Below are 24,539 nucleotides of genomic sequence, written 5' to 3'. Positions count from 1 at the left end.
TGATCTTTTCCGGATCTTTAGTCCTGCTTTTGGTTTGTTTTTCGAGGATTTTTTGTTTTTCTTAGATAGGTCTCACTCTATAGCCCTTACTGACCTCAAAATTGCCACAATCGTGACAATTATGGCAAACCTAACTACATCTGATGTATTATCAACTCTTACCAGAAAACTAATGACACTTGGTTTTGCTGTCAGCTAGACTGTTTCCTGGGTAGGGATAGAGGAAGACTGGCTATAGCTAAAAGTATCCATCCTAGTAGCTGCCAACTTTGTTAAGAACTTAGGTTTGAAAATTATTCAGTGTGGGAATAATCCCATCCCATCACAAATGTTAAAGCAGAATCATCACCACAGTGAGACCACCAGTTTTGCGTGGTACTGTTATACACTGCTTCGTAGGTTACTGCCTACACAGTCTCTACTTAAATGAAACTTGGTAAAAATCATATGTGGATTTTTCTATGAAAATTTTATCATCATCGTTGTAAAAGTGCTTGCTTAGATATCCTACTGACTGCTCCAGCGTATCGTTTGTCTTGTGTTCCTAAGTATGTGTTTTCTGCCTGTTTGTAAAGTTGCTTTTGAAAGTGAAAAGTTCTAAGACATATCTTTTGGTTGGTTGGTTGGTTTTGGTTTTTCGAGACAGGTTTTCTCTGTGTAGCCTTGGCTGTCCTAGACTCACTTTGTAGACCAGGCTGGCCTCAAACTCACAGCGATCCACCTCCCTCTGCTTCTCAAGTGCTGGGATTAAAAGCGTGCACCACCATGCCCAGATTTAAGACAAATCTTAAGTCATGCTTCATGTATAAAGGATTCAAGAGAATACCTGGATTTTTTTGTTTGGAATCTTTTCACTATATATATCTGCTTTCAATCATTTGTTATCTTTGGGTTTTCAAGACAGGATTTCTCCTTGTACCCTTGACTGTCCTGGAATCGCTTTATAGACCAGGGTGGCCTTGAACTCACAGAGAACCAAGTGCCTCTGCTTCTCAGAGTGTCATTTGTCCTTTTTAAATATTTTATTCAATATTTATGTCTCTTACAAGACAACCTCTAATGGATTAAAATGTCTAAATATATGTATACCCCCAAATACTATCTTCTCATGTCATATTAAAAATATATATTGTTTCTGGGGCTGGAGAGATTGCTCAGCAGTTAAGAATGCTGGCTGTTCTTCCAGAAAGACCAGGTTCCATCCCCAGCACCCACATGGGAGCTTGTACTTACCCATAACTGCAATTCCACAGAATCAAACAACATCTTTTGGCCTCTTCAGGTACCAGGCATGCTTATGACACACAGACATACACTCAGACAAAACACCTATTTTCATTAAAAAATAAATAAATAAAAGTAGATAAATCTTTACTATATGGACAGTTTCTTAGAGCAAAAATGTTAGCTCAAGAACTTGTTTAATCACTGAGTAGTGCCTGAATTGATCCTTTTAGAGCAAAGAGTTTTCTTTGCAGACATGAGACCCATATAAAATATTAGAATTAAGAATGGGACAGTTTGCTGGGCACAGTGGTGCACACCTGTAATCCCAGCACTCTGGGAAGCAGAGGCAGGTGGAGTTTAAGGACAGCCAAGGCTACACAGAAAAACCCTGTCTCTTAAAAAAAAAAAAAAAAAAAAAAAAATTACTGATCTAGTAATGCTATTACAATACTCTGTTACTCTAAACGCTGATGATTTGTAATTCTTGTGTCGTAAGTGAATACTGTTCTTGATAATATATGTAGTATTTTTGTCTCCCATTACAGAGGCTGCTGTTTCAAAAAGCTTTCAACTCTCAGCAGTTAGTTCATGTCACTGTCATTAACCTGTTTCAACTTCATCATCTTCGAGACTTCAGCAATGAAACAGAGCAGCATAGTTACAGCCAAGATGAACAGCTATGTTGGACACAATTACTAGCCCTCTTTAGTGAGTATTAAATCATTTAACTTTGAAAGGTGCAATCTACATAATGAGGTAGTTTTGTAAATGTAGCCAAACGGCAATGATAATGTAAAATGACTCCTATATTCTTTGGTATTGAATCAGGAGGCTTAAACATCAAATTCTGTCGTTTGTCTGCTTATGCCAGTCATCTCCTTTATATAACATTTTAACACAGAAAAGAAAGTATTTTCTCTCTGTCTTTCTGTTTTCTGATAGTCTTAACTATGTATTCCCAGGCTGACCTTGAACTTCATGGTCCTCCTGTTTCAGCCTCTCAGGCACTAGGATTATAGCCATGGGCTAGTATGCCCAGCTGAAAATACCTAGTTAGTAAGAATCTTAAAATACATGAATGTTTAATACAGCAGGATGATCATTGTAATATCTTGAGCTGGTGTACTGTTTCAAATGCCTTATACATTCTGAATCTTTTTTTCTCTACCCCACACCCCAAGTGTCTTTTCTTGGCATCCTGTGCAAATGTCCTCTCCAGAATGATTCTCAGGAGTCCTACCATGCCTATCCCCTTCCTGCAGTCAAGGTCTCCATGGACTGGCTAAGACTCCGACCTAGGGTCTTCCAAGAAGCAGTGGTGGATGAAAAACAGTAGTAAGTAACTTCACTTATTTTGAATTCTTCAGGTTAGCCATACAATCTTAGAAAATGTTGACTCCTTCTGTATTCCTTTGTTCTCAGTTTTCATAGCATAAAGAGGCATTTTTCACATTTCAAAATGAACTTGACATTAAAAATCAAGTTTGTTAGCCGGGCATGGTGGCGCACACCTTTTAATCCCAGCACTCAGGGAGGCAGAGGCAGGCGGATCTCTCTGAGTTCAAGGCCAGCCTGCTTTATTTACAAAGCGAGTCTAGGACAGCCAAGGCTGCACAGAGAAACCTTGTCCCCCTCAAAAAAAAAAAGAAAGAAAGAAAAAAGGGGGGGTTGTTATTTTAAAGCCACATATGTGCTACATTTTTCTGTTTTATTTAAATGATAAACTTCCATTTTGATATGTAAGCTGATTCTGCCTTTTAATTATACTTAATTTGTGTTATATTTAACCATAAGTGACTGCAAGAAACTTTTGCTTAATTCAAGACGGTTGAGACTTGTTAAGAACCTTTGATTAACCGGGCGTGGTGGCGCACACCGATTACTGTGAGTTCAAGGTCAGCCTGGTCTACACAAAGTGAGTGTAGGACAGCCAGACTTTTACACAGAGAAACCCTGTCTTGAAAAACCAAAGAAAAAAACCTTTGATTTTAGTGATGAATTACATTTCCAGTGTACTTGTTTTGTTTTGTTTTTGATTTGTTTGTTCGAGACAGAGTTTCTCTGTGTAGCCTTGGCTGTCTTGAACTGGCTTGTAGACCAGGCTGGCCTGGAACTCACAGAGATCCTTCTGCCTCTGCCTCCTGAATGTTGGGATTACAGGTTCAGTGTACTTTTAATTGTAGAAATAAAGTTTTAAAAAGATTTTGTAGTGGTAAAGTTCCTCCTCTGTATTTATTTTAGTAGTTGTCTTTGAAGTTCTGCTGTGGCCTGACATGTACACACTGACTAGGCACTATCTAATAATGACGGCACCCTATTAGATCCTGTGATCTCTACTTCACAATTCTCCCCCTCCCTAATCATAAGTGCCTTTTAAAAAAAAAAAAGATATATTTATTTTTATTATGTATACAGTGTTCTGCCTGCGTGTACACCTGCACACCAGAAGAGGGCACCAGATCTCATTATAGATGGTTGTGAGCCACCATGTGGTTGCTGGGAATTGAACTCAGGCAGGACCTTTGGAAGAACAAACAGTGCCCTTAACCTCTGAGCCATCTCTCCAGCCCCAAGTGCCTTTATTTTTGATATTGTCATGAATAGGATTTGGGGACATAGCATAGTGTCTGTCTCCTTTTAATATTAATGTAGGTATGCTAGTATAGGTTTTAGATACTGCTTTTTGTTTTGTTTGTTTGTTTTTCGAGGCAGGGTTTCTCTGTGTCACCTTAGGCTGTCCTGGACTCACTTTGTAGACCGGGCTGGCCTGCCTCCCGAGTGCTTGGATTACAGGCGTGTGCCACCACGCCCGGCTAGTACTACATTTTTTGTGTGTAAAATTTCTGCTTGTGTGTACTCTAAAGCTCAAACTTCTGTCTTGTTTAATAAATTATGTCAGGAACTCTAAAAGTTGGACTCTTTGTTTTCTGTTGGCTTACAGAGTTTTCCTATTTTGGGGCAAGGCTTGCCTGCCATTTTTGTTTGTGCAGTGATCCTTTTGATTGCAAATTTAGAGATAAGGATATTAAAGCCACATGCACTGCACCCTAAAAAAACAGGTACTATTGAGGTTTGGATCTGGTGTAACCATGCTGTCACTAGCTCAAGAACTAGCAGTGAGCTTCCACCACTCTGGACATGTATATGTTTAGTGGTTAAGAAATTATTTCCACTCATTAAATGAGCATTGGGAAATAATATGCAGTAGTGCATCTCTCATGTATAATGACCTTTTTGGTGTGTTTTTGCTGGTATAGCTTTGAAAATGTCTACTAGGGTGTTGAATAGCTTTTAAAATGACAGAGTTGTGAGAGGGATAAAAAAAAAAGATAGGGCCATTAGGAATGCCATTTTTGTAATTTATTAGTATTCTGATTTCTCTTGTATAAAAATAAAATATGAAATTTTCTTTTATTTACAGCATTTGGCCCTGGCTAATTTCTCTTCTGAATAGTTTCCATCCCCATGAAGATGACCTCTCAAGTACTAACGGTGAGAGCTGCCTAAGTTGTGCATTGGTGCCCTGTTCTCCATCACTAGTGCTGAGTCAAAGCTAGGGAGACTGGGCTTCTTGTGAGGCTTGCTTGTTTTACTTTTCGTTACAGCAGTATTATCTAACCTGCTTTCACAATCAGTAAAAACATAGACCCTGATATATTTTAGAATGGCCTTATTTCATCTGGGACAAGGCAGATAATAACCCTCAAAACTATCTTCCATTATCTCCCATCCATCATCTAATAAATACTTGTTTATTATTGCCTGCTTTCCTCCATCCATGCCAGTCTGGCCTTGTCTTCTCCATGCTAACCCATAACAGCAGCTCTGCTTCCTTCCTCCTTCAATACCTGTCTCTTTCCCCCCGAAATTCTCTCTTCTCTCAAAGCCCGTGAACTTTGGCCACACCTACCCCTTTCTGGCCTGCCCAGGTTTAGGACTTTTAATCAGCCAATCAGAAGTAATTTCGTAGGCAAGGTTACAAACATTTTGAGATATATGAGTGTCTGCTTGTAAAAGACAGCATCAGACCCCAGAGTGGGGCATAATTAACAATCGAATACAAAGTACCAGACCATCCCCAACATGCTGCTAACCAGTTTTTACTGGCTTCGTAATATTTTACTTCATATATGTATCATAGTCCATTTACTTAACCCTGTCTTTGAAATTTTCCTCATCAAGGGCCTAGGACGATAACTCAGTAAAATACTTCAACTCTCAAGCATTAGGACCTGAATTCAGTACCTGGAATCCATGAAAATAATTCCCTTCATATCTGGAATCCCAGTACTGACGAGCCAGAAACAAGAGGATTCTAAGGGCTCTCTTGCCAGCCAATCTAGCCTAATTGCTGAGCTCCACGCCAGTAAGAGACTTTTCTCAGAGGAAGTGAACAACAGCATTCTTGAAGGTGACACCTGAGGTTGTCCTGGCACACAAACGTGCAATTTGCAACGAGTCACCTGAGTCTTTTTAAGATTTGGAAGGTTTGGGATAATAATGCCCAAGACTATTTCCTGTAAGCTCTCAATGATATTTCTGTTGCCACTGGATAACTTTGAAGGTCATATGTAGCCTAAGCGTCAGGGTGACGAGATCTAATCTGAAGCTCTGAATTCTAGTTATGGTTGGTTTGTCTGTTTTTTCGTAATGGATTTTCTCTGTATAGCCCTGCCTATCCTGGAACCAGACTGGCCTCAAACTCAGAAACCCGCCTGCCTTTGCCTCCTGAGTGCTAGGATTAAAGCGTGTACCATCATACCCTTGTGAAGCTGTAAATTGTTGAGAGAGCTGATGAGAAAGTTCTTTGTGTCCAACAACTTGAGTTTTTAGTATTGAGTGTTTAGTTAGGGATATCTAGGGACCAGAAATGATGTACAGGATTTCCTGGGTGATAACACAGGAAAGCAGAGAATGGACATTACAGATTCTTTCCATAGCTTTTTTATTCACCTTTTTTTCATATCTTAAATTTTACTCTACCAAATAATAGAATTTTAATTAAATGTCTACAAATTTTGGCATCTTCCTTTTTTAGCCACACCACTTCCAGAGGAGTTTGAATTACAAGGATTCTTGGCTTTAAGACCTTCTTTCAGGTAAATAGCTATAAAGTGTTAACAGTGTTAAAATTTATAAGTATCTGGCCTACCTGTAAAGGAACCTTTGATTTGTCCCAACTGTGTTGACGTTTCTTTTTCACATATATATTTTGTGTGTATGTATGTGTGTGTTAGGGAGTTGGGGAGTGGCATGGGGGTGTGTATATGTTAAATCAATCTGAAATGTTTTAAAGAAATACAGAATAAAGAGATGGAAAAGAAAATTGTTCTTCTAAGTGATAACTTAACAAATTCTACTTTTTTACTTACCTTAAAATTAAGAGATGTCTGGCTGGAGAGATGGCTCAGTGGTTAGGAGCACGGTTTGTTCTTCCAAAGGTACTGAGTTCAATTCCCAGCAACCACGTGGTGGCTCACAACCATCTGTAATGAGGTCTGGTGCCCTCTTCTGACCTGTAGGTGTACATGCAAACAGAACACTGTATGCATAATAATAAATAGATAGTTTGTTTTTTTGTTTTTAGTTTTTTTTTTTTTTTTTTTTTTTTAAATTAAGAGATGTCTTTAAAAGGAATCTTTCTAGCCGGGCGTGGTGGTGCACGCCTTTAATCCCAGCAGTCAGGAGGCAGAGGCAGGTGGATCTCTGTGAGTTCAAGGCCAGCCTGGTCTATAAAATGAGTCCAGGACAGCCAAGGCTACACAGAGAAACCCTGTCTTGAAAAACAAACAAACAAACAAAAAACAAAAAGAATCTTTCTGTTATTCATTCATTCATGTTCATTCTTGTATTTTGAGGCAGGGTCTCACTATGTAGCCCTGGCTACATAGAACTAAATTTGTAGACCAGGCTGGCCTCAGATTTACAAAGTTCCATCTGCCTCTGCTTCCTAAGTACTGTGACTAAAGGTTTGAGTCACCATACTGAACTATTTTATTTTTTGAGACAGAGTTTCCATAGCATTTCTAGATTGAAGCTTGTTATATAGACTGTGTTGGTGTCAAACATGCAGCAACCCTCCTGTCTCTGCCTCCCAGGTACCAAGATTATAGGCATGCACTGCACCACACCATACTCAGCAAATACTAAATTTTAGCTAAGTTATTACTTTACAGCTTACATGGGAAGAACATGAGTGTGGATCCCAGCAGTCATATAAAAGCCAAGCATAGCTGGTTATGTCAATAACCCCAGTGTGTAGCTGGAAAATAAATAAATAAAAGATGCCAAGCTCGGGCCGGGCACTGGTGGTGCATGCCTTTAGTCCCAGCACTGAGAGGCAGAGGCAGGTGGATCTCTGTGGGTTCGAGGCCAGTCTGGTCTACAAAGCAAGCCCAGGACAGTCAGGCCTGTTACACAGAGAAAACCTGTCTTTAAAAGAAAAAAAAAAGCCAAATTCCACCTCAATGAGAGACTCTGTCTCAAAGGAATGGGGCCATAGTTCCTCTCCATGTGTTTGTGCATATATTTTTTTTTTTACATTGCACAAACCAATTTTACAAGAAGTTTAAAAAAAGAAATCAGTGGCAATGGAAGTCCCTTTTCCAGTCACCCTTAGTCTCTTCCTGCCTTCCTGGCCTACCCCTCTGTCTTGTTCTTTCCTTCTTACTCTGTTTCACTTTTTTCCCCAACATATCCCCCACTGTTTTCCCATCTCTTCTCAAATAGCTAAATTCCTTTAGCCTATTTTTTTCCCCTATGAAATAAAGTAAAATTCAGTTTCCATTTTTCTTTTGCTGTGTATTTCTCCTTTTATAGGTGTCTTAAGAGCAGTTTTGGCTGCCCTTACTGACCTCAGGTTTTAGTCATGTCTCAACCTCTTAAAACTTATAACTGTGATTGTCATCTTAGTTAGCAAATTCTAGTGGACTTTGTTTTTATGAAAACCTTGAATTTTTGTTGTTGTTGTTGTTGTTGTTGTTGTTGTTGTTGTTGTTAGCTACCTTAAACTTCTACATAAATAGTCTATGAAGGAAAAATCCTTAAAACATAATCTTAAGCTTTATTTAACTTCTAGGAAGTTTAAGCAAAGACAAAGACAATTTAGTTACACATGTTCTATTTAACATCTTTGCAACAGTTTATCGTTCATGATTTATTCATTTTTTAACATTTTTAAAATAATTTTGTTTTTTTTTTTAATTCTTGAGGCATAAGGTTTGCTGACACTCCTTATCCAATTTAGAAAAGCTCTTTTTTGGGTTTGTGTGTGGTTTGTTTTTGGTGTGGTGTTTTTTTGTTTGTTTGTTTTCCTCATCAAGGGTTATAATTCTATAACCAAAATGCATCTATATCTAGCACTTTCAAGTGAGTATTGACATCATCTCATGACGAAGACAGAAACTCAGGTTCACCTGTCCTCGGTCACTCTGTGGTTTCCTTTATCTTGATATCTCAGCCTCTCCTCACACTGTCTCACTCACTCTGTCCAGCTCTCAGCCTCTCCTCACACTGTCTCACTCACTCTATCCAGCTCTCAGCCCTTCAGCTTTGTTTTCTACCACTTTCCCTACCATCATTATTCATCCATGGTGTGCACTCGCTGTGTCCTTTTGAATGACCGTTTTCCTCTGCGTTCTTTGATCATGCTGTAGAACATTCCCTCCTCTGCCTTTTCTTTACTGTCTTGGTTAGTGGTTGTCCTGCTTATTGAGTTCCAGCTCAGGTGTCACTCTGAAACATTTCCAGGGTGTTTTAGAAGGAACTCAATCTCTTTCACTTTGCTTTTTTATTCTTTAAGTGGTTTATTATAAGGCTTATTAGGTTTAATTTTAATTACTTTTTCCTGGAGATTGGAACTATTTCCCACTTATCTGTGTGTTCTTCAACCTGACTTCAGGGCTTTTGGGGTTGGGCTAACTAGTGAAACCATGAGGGTGTCCTCAATCCTGCTGTCCTGCCTCCAGCTCCCAATACTGGCATGCACTACCACCTCTGACTTAAATAATTCTTTTTTTCTCTTAGAATTCATGATGAAAAATCTCAAGAGCTCTTTCCCCACTCTTTACATACTTGATGACATTTGCACATTTTTCTGATTTAGAAAAGAATGCCTAGCCAGGCGGTGGTGGTGCACACCTTTAATCCCAGCACTTGGGAGGCAGAGGCAGGTAGATCACTGTGAGTTCGAGGCCAGCCTGGTCTACAAAGTGAGTCCAAGACAGCCAAGGCTACACGGTGAAACCCTGTCTCAAAAACAAGCAAACAAACAAAAGAAAAGAATGCCTTACAGTACATTGATAGTACTTTTACTAGGCACCTCAGCAGCTGCAGAGATAGGTAAGAGAGGTTTTTTTGCTCTTTCAAATGACCTAGGTGTGGTTCCTAGTATCCACAACTCAACCACCTGAAACTTTAGTTCCAGGGAATCTGCTGCCCTCCTCTGCCCTCGTAGGTACCAGGCATACACATGGTACACAGGCAAAATTGCTGGCAAAACACTTGATGCACATAAAAAATGAGAAACTTAAAATGCTCATTAGAGACCCTTAGCATTACAGTGATTTATTTGTTTTTGTTTGTGTGTTTGTTTGATACAGGATTTCTTTGTTTAGGCTTGATTGTCCTAGAACTAGTACACCAGGCTGGCCTCAGAGTTTCACCTTTCAAGTGCTGGGGTTAAAAGCATGAAACACTACCACCTAGACCATAATGATTATTTTTTAATTAGTCAAATTATTTAGAAAAATGGGTCTTTGGGGTTTCATATAATGATAGAGCATATTACCTAGAAAATAAAAATATTATATTAATATAATGAACCTTGGTGTTTGCTTCTTGTATTTGGAATCTTTGGAAATATATATTCCAGTAAGCACAGTTGATTGATTACATGTAGTCTGTAAAGCCTGTGTGGGAAACGTCCTGAAGTTTTGCATTTGGTTGCCTGGAAAATTTCTCTACTATTTAATCATCTATAACATGCTATGTCATTTTTAGGAACTTGGATTTTTCCAAAGGCCATCAGGGTATTACAGGAGACAAAGAGGGCCAACAGCGACGAATACGGCAGCAGCGTTTGATCTCTATAGGGAAATGGATTGCTGACAATCAGCCACGGTATGTCCATGGCTGCCTCCTGTATTCCTTTTTGATTACTTTATCATCACATGCACATGTACCTCTTGTATATTTTAGACTTTGGTATAAAATACTTTAAACTAAGTCAATATTTGTAGCATATCTCAATGATCATAAGTATTTATTTAGTCTCTCTTCTCCCTTGTCTTCTGTATTTATCATGAGCTGCTCTGGTTTACAAGCCTCTGGATTATTTGAATTGGATTGGATGTTCTCAGGTCCAGCGAGTGATTTGTATGGCAAGAATGTGCTGGTCAGTTTCAGTCCTGACAGAGCAGGGTGATAGTAGTGGCAACCAGATGCTGTTGCTGGTGTAGTGGGAAAAACGCAGTTTTGGAGGCAGTTGGGTTCAAGTTCTTTTCTAGTTCTGTGTCCCTGGCCTTTTTCTGGTGGATTATATCCTTTTCAGAGTCAGCTAGTAATATTTCTTAATGTTTGTTTCAAATTCCTGCATTGGTCCATGCACTTGAATGTTTGCGTGCTTATATAAGCTTACCATTCTGAGCCAAGTACATATGGCTCCCTTATAGGCTTTGTCAAGGACATGTTCAGTAATTGCAACCACAGATAATAAAAGGGAAGGGCAGAAAAATGAATGTATTGTGGTGATGTGAGATCTAGTCATAAGAGTCTCCGTTACTAATAATACTGTTTATGCTGGCTGGATTTGTGTTCTCTTTATGGTGTGTTTTGTTTTGTTTTGTTTGTTTGTTTGTTTGTTTGTTTAACCTAAAATTACTTGTTGAAGTTACACATAGTTGTTGCTGGATTTTTTTTTTATTTATATTTTATATATGAATTTATTTGTTTCTTTAACCTAAAATTACTTGTTGAAGTTATACATAGTTGTTAATGTTTTTTTTTTCATTTATATATATTTTATATATGAATTTATTCTTGCTTTTTTTTTAGGCTGATTCAGTGTGAAAATGAGGTAGGGAAATTGTTATTTATCACAGAAATTCCAGAATTAATACTAGAAGACCCCAGTGAAGCCAAAGAGAACCTCATCTTGCAAGAAACATCTGTGATAGAGTCACTAGCTACCGATGGAAGCCCAGGACTGAAGTCAGTGCTGTCTACAGGCCGAAATCCAAGCAACAGCTGTGACATGGGAGAGAAACCAGTGGTTACCTTCAAAGAGAACATTAAGCCACTAGAAGTGAACAGAGACCAAGGAAGAAGCTTTCCTCCCAAAGAGGTGAGAAGGGACTGTAGCAAAGGAGTAGCTGTAACTGAGGCTGATGGAAAGAAGGACAGCAACCAGAGGAGAGCTGAGACCAAGAGATGCACCTTAGGGAAGTTACAGGAGACAGGAAAGCAGAGTGTGGCAGTGCAGGTAAGCTGTGCTTGAACTGTAAAGCAGGTAGAGGAAGGCTCAGACAAACGGCAAGGCTTCTTATTTTGTTCATAAAGATCAGTACGTTAGCCATTCTAATGTTTCAGTGCATTCTTTGACCACATAGGAAGGTATGTAAAAAGTTATGGTAGGCTGGGTGTGGTGGCGCACACCTGTAATCCCAGCACTCGGGAGCCAGAGCAGGCAGATCTCTGAGATCGCTTTAGCTTCCAGTGCACCACACAGGATTGTATTTTTCTTTGGAAAGTATAATTGCCACTTAAGAATCTTACAAAAGAGCTTTGGAGTTTCATAGCATTAGTAGATTCATAATATATGTATATATACTTTTTCTTTTCCCTTAAGAGTCATTACAGGCTAGGTATAGTAATACATACACCTTTAAACCCAGCACTCAAGAGGCAGAGGTAGGTGGGTCTTTGAAGTAAAAAGCAGCCCGATCCACATAGTAAAGTTTAGGCTAGCCAGGGCTACATAATGACCCTATCTCAAAAACAAAGATTCACTGTACAAAGTAAAACTTAACTGTTTTGGAGAAAAAGAATGAAGCATCTTTTTTTTTTTTTTTTTTTTTTGACTGGTCTGTTTGAGCCAGTGCTTGTTGATAAAGCAAGACTCAAAGTCTTGCTGAGAAAAACACTTCTCAGCTATTTGTAACTTTTTTTTTTTTAATACCTTTCCAAAGAGATACTGGTAATTTCATGTAATACAGAAGAATCTTGACTGTTTCATTAATGTTTTGATGACTATATAAGTAGCTGGATAATTTGTTAGCTCAATGTAACAAATGCAGATGTTTGCCTGAGGACTTCATATTGCAGAAGCCTGCTTATAAGCAAGAGTAACTCTTAGTTTACTTCTGTGATAGACGGGCTGTTGGAATGACATGCTGACAAAGGGTGGTTCCCTCTTTTAATGTTTGTGTGAGCACACTTGTGTTCTTACAAGTGTCGTGTATTTTCCTAGTACACACATGTACATATATGAAGATAAAAGAACAACCTTAGGTGTCATCCTCAGGAAGGCCATCTACTTCCTTTGGTATAGGGCCTCCCATTGGCCTAGAGCTTAACACTTAGGCTGAACTAGCTAGCAAGTGAGCCTTTCTCCTGAATAACACTGGGACTATAAGCACACACCACCACACCTGGCACTTTTATATGAGGTCTTATGTTTACAGGCATTTTTCTAGCTGAGCTATGCTCTAAGCCACATTCATATATAGGAAATGGCCTTAACAGAGAGGTTACAAAGGAAATGCAAAGAAAGCAATGAAACAGAACTTAAAAAAACAAAAACAAAAACAAAAACAAAACTAGACATGTTTGAGGACTAAGTCTAGCATCCTCTTTGTGTCCTGTAATGGCCTTGCCATAAGACCCATGCTGATAATAAAGTCTCTTTTTCTGTCAGGCATGGTGGTGCATGCCTTTAATCCCAGCAGCACTTGGGAGGCAGAGGCAAGTGGATCGCTGTGAGTTCAAGGCCAGCCTGGTCTACAAAGAGAGTCCAGGACAGCCAAGGCTACACAGAGAAACCCTGTCTTTTTTTTTTTTTTTTTTTTTTTAAATCTCTTTTTCTGTCTTCAGTCCTTCTCAAATCTACCAATAGATAGAAAAAGTAAGTCTGGCATACAGGTATGACAGTCACACCTGTCATTCCAGCCCTTAGGAGGCAGACCAGGAAGAATGCTACACATTTAAGGTCAGCCTAGGCTGCATAGTGAGTCATAAGCTAGCCAAGACTACAGAGCAGACCTTGCCTCAGCAACACAGAAGAAGAAAGGTTTGGCATACGTATGATTATCGTACTCTTTCTGCAGCTGCTGCCTGTTTCACTGCTTTTGCTCAGCCTTGAGCGCTGCACACAGCATCTCCTTGTTGGCATGATGTTTAGAACTTTTGGGCTGTTTGTTGCTACTAGGAGTATTGCATATGTTTAGAGAGTCCTGAGAAGTAAGTGTTACCTAGTTGAAATTAAACCAGGAGCCATAGTGTGTCACCTGTGAAATAATAGTTCTCATTAAGTCACAATTGAGCGTGCAGAGCCCTCGGCCTCTGCCAGACAGCTGAAGGTGGTAGGCAGGCCTTCTAACCTGCCATGAGGAATCGCCTTGTACAACGGATGGTCTGTACATCCTTTTCTTATTTGGGGTGTCTGAGGGTGTGTGAAAGCACAAGAATTCTCTTGGTAAATCTGAGCCTTTGTTTATCTTACTAGTAGTTTATTTTTATTTTTCTATATTTAATTTAGGTGAGTTTAAGGTTCTTCAACATATTTTAGACATAGGTTTTAAATATTTTCTTAGAGTAGATGCTTCTTTCTAATACATGGGTACCAGGTTTTTATAGTTAGCTTTGCTTCTGTTGGTTGTAGGTAAAATCCCAGACAGAACTAAGAAAGACTCCAGTGTCTGAAGCCAGGAAAACACCTGTCACTCAAACTCCAAGTCAGACAAATAATTCTCAGTTCATCCCCATTCATCACCCTGGAGCCTTCCCTCCTCTCCCTAGCCGACCAGGTAAATACACAATCCCTACCTAATTACATCAGTGTGGGGTTTTCTGTTCACTTGCTGGATACTTTGTATTCTTAGAGGCCATGTTAGTAAGCCATGCTGTAAAGGAGAAAGAAGTTCAGCTTCCCTAGTAGTTATGGGATTCTGGTTGAGCCATTTTTTTTATATAGTTTACATATAAGTGCTGGTCAGTCACTATGAAGAATTGCCATCACTAAACATGACAAGCATCTTTAGGATAGCGTGCTTACTTTAGTGTTAGAGGAAAAGTAACCAATAGTGTGGGTTTTTTTTTTTAATAGTTCTTTTTTTTGTTTAAGATTGATTTATTTATTATGTATACAATGCTCTGCCTTCATGTACATCTCCAGGCCAGAAGAGAGCATTATATCACATTACAGATGGTTGTGAGCAACCATGTGGTTGCTGGGAATTACAGGAACTCTGGAAGAGCAGTCAGTGCTCGTAACCTCTGAGCCATCTCTCCAGCCCTAGTGTGTATTTCTTAATGTCATATTAAAGATATGCATGGTTGATTGTTGCATTTATAATGTATTAGAAGCATCCTCCCCACAAATTTTACCCCTTTCTTTTGTTAAGTTTCTTTAGAACTAAAGCTGTGTTCTTTTCTTTTGAAGGGTTCCCACCCCCAACATATGTTATCCCCCCTCCTGTGGCATTTTCTATGGGCTCAGGTTACACCTTCCCAGCTGGTGTTTCTGTGCCAGGAACCTTTCTTCAGTCTACAGCTCACTCTCCAGCAGGAAACCAGGTGCAAGCTGGGAAACAGTCCCACATTCCTTATAGCCAGCAACGGCCCTCTGGACCAGGGCCAATGAACCAGGGACCTCAACAATCACAGCCACCTTCCCAGCCACCCCTTACATCTTTACCAGCTCAGCCAACAGCACAGTCTACAAGCCAGTTGCAGGTTCAAGCTCTAGCTCAGCAACAACAGTCTCCTACAAAAGTCATACCAGCTTTGGGGAAAAGCCCGCCTCACCACTCTGGATTCCAGCAGGTAGGCAACAGTTATGTGTGTTTCCAGCTAGAACAGTGAGAAATGTTGAGATAAGTCAGTGTTTGACCATTTAATAAATACTAAGTCTGTTAGGAAATTGAAATGTTTGCCTTCTTTTTTTCCCTTTTTTTTTAAAGATTTATTTATTTATTATGTATACAGTGTTGCCTGCATGTCACGCCTGCCCGCCAGAAGAGGGCACCAGATCACATTATAGATGGTTGTGAGCCACCATGTGGTTGCTGGGAATTGAACTCAGGCAGGACCTTTGGAAGAGCAGCCAGTGCTCTTAACCTCTGAGCCATCTCTCCTGCCTTCTTGCTTTATTTGTAAGCGATGGCATATTAGATTTTCACCATCAGTTTCCATGCTACTTAATTGCTAGCTCTATTTAAGATTTTCTGTAAACCTTCTTTTCTTAATGTGAGTATGTGTGTGTGTAGATGGGTAGGTGCATGTACTTTAATGTGGAAGCTGGAGGACAGCTGTAGTATCATCCTTAAAGGTGCCGTCCACCTCCTTCCAGACAGGGTCGCTAATTGGCCGGAGATCACCAGTTAGGCTAAAGTAGCTGGCCCTAGTCCTCTTGTCTTTATCTCTAACTGAGTTTACAAGCATGTGCCATCATGACAAGCATTTTTGCATGGGTCCTGGGGACAGAACTCAGGTTCTTGCTTTACCAACTTGGTCTTCCTCCTCACCCCAACACCATAATAACTCTTACTTGAACATAAACACCACAATGAAAGAATTGTAATCTTGAGGTGGTGTAAGATGAGTGTGATACCACTCTTAAGTGGCATATCCTTACAGCACATGAGGCCCGGGGGAACACATCCTGTCTCACATACACATGCATTACACTTCTTAAGTCATTGAACTGAAACAAGATGAGGGGTCAAGATCCTTCTCAGAATCTCCTAGGTGTAAGGAAATTGCATTTTCCCCCCTACAGTATTAACTATCAGTGAGGTTGCAGTTTATCTTCATCTTGTTGACAGGCACCTCTTTTTCAGTATCAACAGGCAGATGCCTCCAAGCAGCTGTGGAATCCCCCTCAGGTTCAAGGCCCACTAGGGAAAATCATGCCTGTGAAGCAACCCTACTACCTTCAGACCCAAGACCCTATAAAACTGTTTGAGCCGTCGTTGCAACCTCCTGTAATACAGCAACAGCCTCTAGAGAAAAAAATGAAGCCTTTCCCTATGGAGCCATATAACCACAATCCCTCAGAAGTCAAGGTCCCAGAGTTCTACTGGGATTCTTCTTACAGCATGGCTGATAGCAGAGCAGTAATGGCACAGCCGCCAAATATGGACCGCAGGAGCAAACGGTCACCAGGAGTCTTCCGTCCAGAGCAGGATCCTGTGCCCAGGATGCCATTTGAGGTGTGTGTCCTTTCCCATCACCAGGATCCCTGGAGATAGGCCTAGGATTGCATAGCTTTAGAATGTCTCAAATAGATACAGGCTTTTAAGTTGATACATAAAAATGTGTACATACATACTTATGAGAAGTGAACATTATAAAGACTACTTATGGTACAGGCCTTGTTCTCTTCAAACACATGTATTTAGCTTGAAGAAGTGAAGAGTTCAGTAGCTGAGCCGTTGTTGAACTTCGCTGGTCCGTCAGGAAAGTATCTAGTGGCATCGTGGGAGTAAGCTCTGAGACGAGCTTTTTAGCTGGGTTGAGTCATCTGCGTTGAAACATGGGTTTCATGGCTATTTAAATAAATTAAGTGGAACAAAGTCAGTTATCTCCTTGCTCTTGACATTGAGGAGAAACAGGTGCTGTTTCGAAGCGCTGTCTCTGTGTTGTACTCACTGGCTGCATTAGCATTTGTGCCCTGCTCTGTTGGTAGTTGTGCTCTTCTCTCTCTTGGTCTTCCTTCACTGTTGACCATGTCACTTTAGGTTTGTATTTCAGTCTTTTCCTCTGTGTGCTACATCACAATTAATTATGCCTCTACCCTTGCCTTTAGTTGTTCCCTGACTAATCAGTCATGGTACTATTCTTACGTGCTTTTGTCCCTAATTGCATCTCACAGTGATCCTTTCTGTCACTAGGACCCCAAGAGCTCCCCTCTGCTTCCTCCGGACCTGTTAAAGAGTCTGGCTGCCTTGGAGGAAGAGGAAGAGCTGATCTTTTCTAATCCTCCTGATCTTTACCCAGCTCTGCTGGGTCCTCTCGCCTCTCTTCCTGGACGAAGCCTCTTTGTATGTATTTGACATGATTCTGCTTCCTGCTCTAACCACAGCTTCTTTTCTGGGGTTTTTATGATACTTAGTTTAGGTGAGCTGTTTCTGGGGCTTTCCTCTGCAGGAATATAAAAAGTGTGTTTTTGTATTGCCCGAAATTACGTGATGTAGTAATAGCAGATAGAGCACAGTACTGACTGTGGTTCCTCCAAATTACAGAGTTATAGCTTGGATATGTGTCAGTCATAAAACATTTTTACTGGTCTGCTTGTGCTCTGTTTGATGCTGACAAATTAACTTTTTTTGGGTAGTATGTACACCTGGACTCAAATGTTGTATAATATATTGTTTAAGAATTTAGAGTTTTGTTGGGTTTTTTTTTTTTTTTTTTTTTTTTTTTTAGTACTCAAATGTATTTGAAATAGTAAAGGAAATATATTTCAGATTTTACAATTGGCTGATTGAATAGTGTATGGCTCTTTCTTGTTTGGCTCACTGAATCGTAAAAGATCCCTGATCTAAATTCAGAGTTGGAGTCATCAAACAGAATGAGTAAAATGAAGAAACTGTCTAGAAGCAGGACTAGAAGACTGTAGATGAGTGACAGTGAATGTAAATAATGAAGAGAATATAGATAAAATGCAGGAATTGGTTACCAGTACCTGCTTGAAAACAGTCTTCTAGAGCCCAGCCTGTGGGGTGTCATTCGTTATGCTCAGTAGTGTTTGTGTCATATCCGAACTGAGAGCTTAGGGAGTAAACACAGGAAGAAAAGTGTAAATCACACACCCTTCTACATCCTAAAGCAACTTAAAAAAATTTGAGTTTTTCTTATATATAAATAGAGGGCAGTAAAATACTTACAGAATTAAAAATGTATTAATTATAGAATCAGAATAAATAAAAATAGTTTTATGATAGTAGCTGCCATTCTTGGTACTTCAGTTGCTTGCATGGGTGGTAGTGAAGGCTTCCCTGAGGGTGGGAGCATAGAAGCTGTAGGGGGCATGGCTGCTGCAGTGTCGCCTCACATATGTGCCTGACTTGTGCTTTTCTGCTAGTGTGGCTTTTGTGTCCTTACCAGTGAACTCTTGTCTATTTTCATTTAGAAATGGAGCCTCTTTTTCTTTCTTTCTTTTTTTCTTTTTCTTGTTAAAAACCAGTGGCACAAGCCTTAATCCCAGCACTCTGCAGGTAGAGGCAGGTGGATCTCTGTGAGTTCAAGGACAGCCAAGGTTACACAGAGAAACCTTGTTTTGTTTTCCTGTTTTCTAAAGCAGGTGCATTTGTGAGACACAGTGAACTACTAAGTTGAGGCATTTTTCACACGCATTACATTGCTAACTATGTTAAGTACAAGAAAGAATATTACAGTTTTGGTTTTTGGTTTTTGTTTTTGTTTGTTTGTTTTGTTTTACCTTTTAAAAAAAGATTTGTAGAGCAGGCTGGCCTCAGAACTCACAGAGATCCTCCTGCCTCTGCCTCCCTGAGTGCTGGGATTACAGGTGTGCACCACCACCACCAGGCTTTGAAAGGCTTTTTAAACTTATTAATATTTTAACATATGAGAGAGTAAAATGTGCCAGGATAAGTTAATATCTTTTGATAAGGGAATTCCTCAGGGTCATACCTAAAAACACTCCTGGTTCCTGCCAGGACCAGGTTCCTGTACTGAACCAGAGAGGCCACAGACTCACTGTGGCAACTGATACTTGACTGGTGTCATGGTGTTGACAGATGTGAACGTAACCTTTCCTGAGCACTGTCCTCCTGGGACAGACACATGCTTAAGTGGTAGTCCATTGTTTCAGAATGAAAGGAATCACCTTTTGATTCTATTCTTTTCTGTTTTTTTCTGGGGCTGAAGAAATCTTTATTGGAGAAGCCTTCAGAGCTCATGTCACATTCATCATCTTTCCTGTCCCTCACTGGATTCTCTGTCAACCAGGTAAGTAAAGTTAAGATTCTTATTTTATGTTTTTATTGTAGGCTGATTGTTTTCTTCTTTTCAATTGTAGTATTATCTTCTATATCTTGATTTTACCCTCTGATTGGGGTAGACTAGTAACCTATGCATGATGAGCTCAAGCCTTTTGAATTTCTCATTTAATGCTAAATTTTTTAAAGCTTGGTTTTTTTGGTCAAATAAATGACTCATTTCCCCCACCCCCTCAAATAGAAAGTTTACATTAGAGTGAAAGAAAGACAAAGGGGAAAACAAAAGTGGAAGAAGTTAAAGTTCTTGCCAATTTGTCTTAAAGTCTCCCAAGCATCTGTGAAGATGACTTTCTTACCTCTCTTTCTGGGTTGTTAACTTCATCTTTCAGGAAAGATACCCAAACAACAGTATGTTCAATGAAGTGTATGGGAAAAACCTGACAACCGGCTCCAAGGCAGAACTGAACCCCTCAGTTGCCTCCCAGGAAACATCACTGTACTCCCTTTTTGAAGGGACTCCATGGTCTCCATCACTTCCTGCCAGTTCAGGTATCAACTCTGGACCTTAAATTATAAAATTTACCTTTTCTATACATATGACTAAGCATTAGTTAGATTCTATAATTAGGCATGTATTTATATTATTATCATATTTGTTTCTCTTTAAAAATATTTTGGGGGCTTTTCTTTTTCAAGACAGGGTTTCTCTGTGTAACCTTGGCTGTCCTGGACTCTCTTTGTAAACCAGGCTGGCCTTGAACTCACAGAGATCCGCCTGCCTCTGCCTCCCAAGTGCTAGGATTAAAGGCGTGTGCTGCCATCACCCTGCATTATTTTGAGGACTTTATGTGTAGGATCATTTGCCTGCATGCTTGTCTGTGTGCCACATGTGTGCAGTGCCCATGGAGGCCACATAAGGGTGTTGGATCACCTGGAATTGGAGTTTGGCGATGTAAGTGCTGGGAATCAAACCCAGGTCCTGTAGAAGAACACTCAGTGCTCTTTTAACTGCCAAGCCCTCTCTCCAGTCCTCTTCTGTTTCACTTTCATAAAGCCTGATTTACAATAATTCTTAAGATCAGCATATTCTGATTCTTGTGGATAAAAATTGTAAATCCTTAAGCTGACAAATTTGTCTGCAGTTTTGTTTTCTTTTTGGGTGTCTTGGATATGTCTGATGAGACACAACAGTGATCTGACAGAGAGCCTCGTGGCCTTTATTTGTCCTTTTCTCCTAAGCCTTATTATAATGCTTTTGTTCAAATTGTCATGACCACATCTGAAGGAGACATTAAGATTTTTACATTGCTATTATTTAACAGATCATTCAACACCAGCCAGCCAGTCTCCTCACTCCTCTAACCCGAGCAGTCTGCCCAGTTCTCCTCCAACACATAACCATAACTCTGCTCCGTTCTCTAATTTTGGACCCATTGGGACTCCAGATAGCAGGGATAGGCGCCCTGCGGATAGGTGGAAAACTGATAAACCAGGTGAGATCCACACTTCCTTATCTGCCAAGCAGAGGGGAAATGACTTGTTCTGACTTTGCCTGGAGCTTGATATCTGCCCTTGATAAAACATTAGACTTTTACCAATTTTCCTTTCTTAGCCATGGGTGGTTTTGGTGTCGATTATCTCTCAGCAACATCATCATCTGAGAGCAGTTGGCATCAGGCCAGCACTCCAAGTGGCACCTGGACAGGCCACGGCCCCTCCATGGAGGATTCCTCTGCTGTCCTCATGGAAAGCCTAAAGGTGAGTGGATTTCAGGAACAGGAAACACGAGGCTCCTGCTGCACCCTTGGGATTGAGAGGAATATGGGGGTTGATAACTCAGTGTAGTATCAGGGCGTCCGGAATGGTAAAAGGTTAGATTCATCCTAATGTTAAAATTCTGGTGTATCTTGGCATGTTTGAGTTAAGCCTTATTTGACCAAGTAGGAGTTTGTAGCCGGGTGTAGTGGCTCACATCTTTAATCCCAGCACTCTGGAGGCAGAGGCAGGCGGATCTCTGAGTTTGAAGCCAGCCGGGTCTACAGAGTGAGTTCCAGTACAGCTATGGCTACAAAGAGAAACCCTGACTGAAAAAAAAAATGAAAACAAAAAGTATGTAATTGTAAACGGTTTGCCTAAAACCTTTGTAGTAAATCGTTGTGCTACATGACTTTTAGTAGAAAGACTTGTCACGTGGTCCATGAAATCCCAGAGTGGTAGGGTAGGAGGAGTGATTGCTCCAGTTCAGTCTAGGGGACATGGTAAGACCCTGGCCTGGGGTTAAAAAGCTCTCATTTTGCAGTTTGCAGTTTTAAAGTCATCTTAGTTAGGAGCTAACTCCCCTTGAGAATCTCGTGACTTTTTCCTAGAGCTGACTTACTTGGCATTTAGAGTGGATTTGGAGGATGTGTGTGGCATCTGACCTCTGCCAACAACTTTCTGGGCTGTTTTTCAGTCTATCTGGTCCAGTTCCATGATGCATCCTGGACCCTCCGCTCTGGAGCAGCTGTTAATGCAACAGAAGCAGAAACAGCAGCGGGGACAAGGCGCCATGAACCCGCCACACTGAGGCCACAGGAGCGACCCAGGGAATGAAGGCTCCATTAACCATGGCATGCTGGGTTTGCAGGACTGGCCCACACAGTCCCTGCAGGTGGCAGCCCTCTTGTCTGTTTCTTGCTGTCGAGAGGGTGTAAGTGTCCCACCAGCCCACTGAGTGTGCACGAAATGTTCGCAGTGCAACAAAAAGAAAAAAACCATCAGGAACTCTCGTTCCCCCGGGGCTCTCCGGAGGGAGAGAGGAGCTGCTGTTTGTCTCACTCAGTTACTGATAGCACGCCTCTCACCTTCTCCACCGCGCATGTCCCCAACACGTGGGAAGTGGAAGCTGAGAAGGGAAGGCAGATGGGAGAAGCCAATAGGAACTTCTCGGTCCTTTTTTCCTCTTTGGGGAATAAAATAGGAATCCATTATGAGTGCTTTGCTGACTGAGAATATAGTTGAAATTATTCTTAAACATCTTTTATTACTCAGTAGCAAAATACCACACTGAATTCTTCCATACACAGGCGTACTTCTAGTCAGTGTGGAGCAAAGACAGTACCGTTTGCTGCTCCTATGAGAGGTCGGTGGTGACAGGACAGGGAACTGACCTCAAGCCAGTGGGAGTGTTCCATAGGGAGAGGACAGGCCTCTTAGAAGGCTCTGTTAGGCCTTCCTCCAGCCTGGAAACTCCATCAGGAAATGCCCTTCACTCTGTAGGTGCTCGAGCCCCAATCGAGGATGCAGTGTGGGTGTGCTGCTGGCCTAGACCAGCAGGTAGCTGCTGTAAGATTTCAAATTAATGTTTTTGATTCCTACACTGTTGCAGTCGCATAACAAGCAGTCTCACAGAAGGCAGGCTAATCCATTCATAGCCTGGAACACAGTTTAATAGGTGGATGCTTTCAGTGTGGTTATTTTTGTTGAGTTGGTTTTTGTGTCCCCATCCTGCTTCCCAGCCTCTTGCACCAGTCTCCACCCCTTTAGCCATATGCTGTATTGTAGTAATTGTTTTTAGCCCTAACGTGTACAACATCTCGCCAAGAAGCAGCAGCATGGGGCCCAAAAGCCGGTCTGAAGAGGAAGGAAGCAGTAGTCCGTGCATCGCTCTAGAGGGGCAGCGCTCTGCCCAGTCGTAGGCTCCTAGCCTTCACCTCAAGGACAAAGTTGAAGGCCACAGGGACAGATGCACACTGTGCACAGAAGAAAACACAACCGACACCACTTTGGAGAAGGCGAGAGAAAGGAATGAACTCTTTGATATTTATTAGGAGGAAAGAGGATGGAAGATGTTCTGTGTAGGAACAGAAGGACAGCATTTCTGTTAGTCATTTCCTGGAAAATAATATTTTAAGGGGAAATTATGGAAACAATCTAAATGTCCAATTGCTGTGCTAGGTAGGGATTTTCTGGGAGGAATGTGTGCGTGAGTGTGTGTGTGTCCACACATGGCTGTCTACTCAGAGAGCAAGCAAGCTAAGTGTGGGGGTTAGTGTGGAGCTTGGCTGGAAGACAATGTAGCGCACAGCACATGCAGGAGCCCAGGTGTCACTGGGATCTGGGCAGCCCCAGCAGTGAGAAGGGGGGAGTGAGGCATTGCTCACTGCTCTTCACAAAGTGTGGTTGGAGCCCCAGGCTCACACTATTGCTCTTTTAGTTTGACATGGTATTTGGGGTTTTTTGTTTTTTGCTTTTTGTTTTGAAAGGTCTAAAAGTGAACCCCCTCACAAAGTGGCAAAAGAAACCCTCTGTGCTGCTCCACTTCCCTCCCAGTGTCTACCTTTGTCCTCTTTCCTATCCCTTCCTTGTCCCTTCACCCAGTTTGTGTATGTAAGCTCTGCATTCAGACAGCTGCAACATTCTGATGTTGGAAATGTCACTGATTCTTGCACCTTAGACCAGCCACCAGGTTTACCAGCTCCCTCCCCGCAGTACCCACTTCCCATCTACAGCCCCAGTCTGCATGAGAATTTGGTGTTCGGAATGTTTTATGATTCTCGGCAGGGTTCCTTGCCTTGCTGTCCTCACTGTGGGGTAATGAGGAAGGGGAGGAGAAGCTTCATCAACTGGTTTTGTGTAATAAACTTTCTCTCTTGTGTTTCGTTTTGATTTGATTTGGGTTTTCTTTTTTCCTGTCTGTCTGTGCAAGATCTGCAGCTGCTGAAATCAGCTTTGCCTTTAATTAAACCGTGTTCTCTCCAACCAGATCTGTGTATAGTGTTTATTCTGCCTTAAAGGATACAGAAACAAAACCAGCTTAGAAATGCTCACTCAACAGCAGGAAAAAGCGAAGATGGCCACACCTGGGTATACTTGGGCATTGATTTTGCTTTTCTTAGCATTCCAGTGAATGATAGAAATAGACTGTCACAGTCCTCTGTAAAGGCAGGAACTGTCCATTTGGTAGCTCTTCAGGAGGCAATTCAGAGATAATTTATCTTCTGGCCTATAAAATTCACTGAATTTGATTAATGCCAGCAGTGATGACTCTTAGCCTTGGGCTGGGGACCAGGGCTCTCACTGGCTAGCCTTTCACCTACATTTTGATTCCATGTAAAACTCACTTCTTGCCAGCTTTTCATTTATACCTGTACA

The 24,539-nt window shown here is 41.0% G+C and overlaps 1 protein-coding gene across 5 annotated transcripts in view; it reads left to right on the top strand.

Annotated features, from left to right (window-relative positions):
• The window catches only part of Smg7 (SMG7 nonsense mediated mRNA decay factor), a 67,956-nt gene extending 45,255 nt beyond the window's left edge, over window positions 1-22,701 (top strand). For 2 of the 5 annotated variants that reach the window (XM_051147573.1, XM_051147572.1), the window contains 15 exons: window positions 1,773-1,935; window positions 2,409-2,562; window positions 4,649-4,719; window positions 6,266-6,326; window positions 10,228-10,347; window positions 11,281-11,707; window positions 14,105-14,249; window positions 14,885-15,267; window positions 16,284-16,655; window positions 17,337-17,486; window positions 19,336-19,416; window positions 19,796-19,955; window positions 20,729-20,899; window positions 21,019-21,164; window positions 21,859-22,701. In XM_051147573.1, the coding sequence (XP_051003530.1) occupies window positions 1,773-1,935; window positions 2,409-2,562; window positions 4,649-4,719; window positions 6,266-6,326; window positions 10,228-10,347; window positions 11,281-11,707; window positions 14,105-14,249; window positions 14,885-15,267; window positions 16,284-16,655; window positions 17,337-17,486; window positions 19,336-19,416; window positions 19,796-19,955; window positions 20,729-20,899; window positions 21,019-21,164; window positions 21,859-21,972 (2,718 nt within the window). In that variant the 3' untranslated portion in view covers window positions 21,973-22,701. The remainder of the gene's footprint in view (window positions 1-1,772; window positions 1,936-2,408; window positions 2,563-4,648; window positions 4,720-6,265; window positions 6,327-10,227; window positions 10,348-11,280; window positions 11,708-14,104; window positions 14,250-14,884; window positions 15,268-16,283; window positions 16,656-17,336; window positions 17,487-19,335; window positions 19,417-19,795; window positions 19,956-20,728; window positions 20,900-21,018; window positions 21,165-21,858) is intronic. The other 3 variants (XM_051147574.1, XM_051147575.1, XM_051147576.1) reach the window with 3 other exon arrangements.
• The last annotated feature ends 1,838 nt before the right edge of the window (window positions 22,702-24,539 follow it).

This window comes from Acomys russatus, chromosome 6 (assembly GCF_903995435.1).
Source record: "Acomys russatus chromosome 6, mAcoRus1.1, whole genome shotgun sequence".
In the NCBI taxonomy this organism is placed as follows: Eukaryota; Metazoa; Chordata; class Mammalia; order Rodentia; family Muridae; genus Acomys; species Acomys russatus.
The sequence above is the reverse complement of the archived record's forward strand: the minus strand, read 5'-3'. Positions and strand labels throughout refer to the sequence as shown.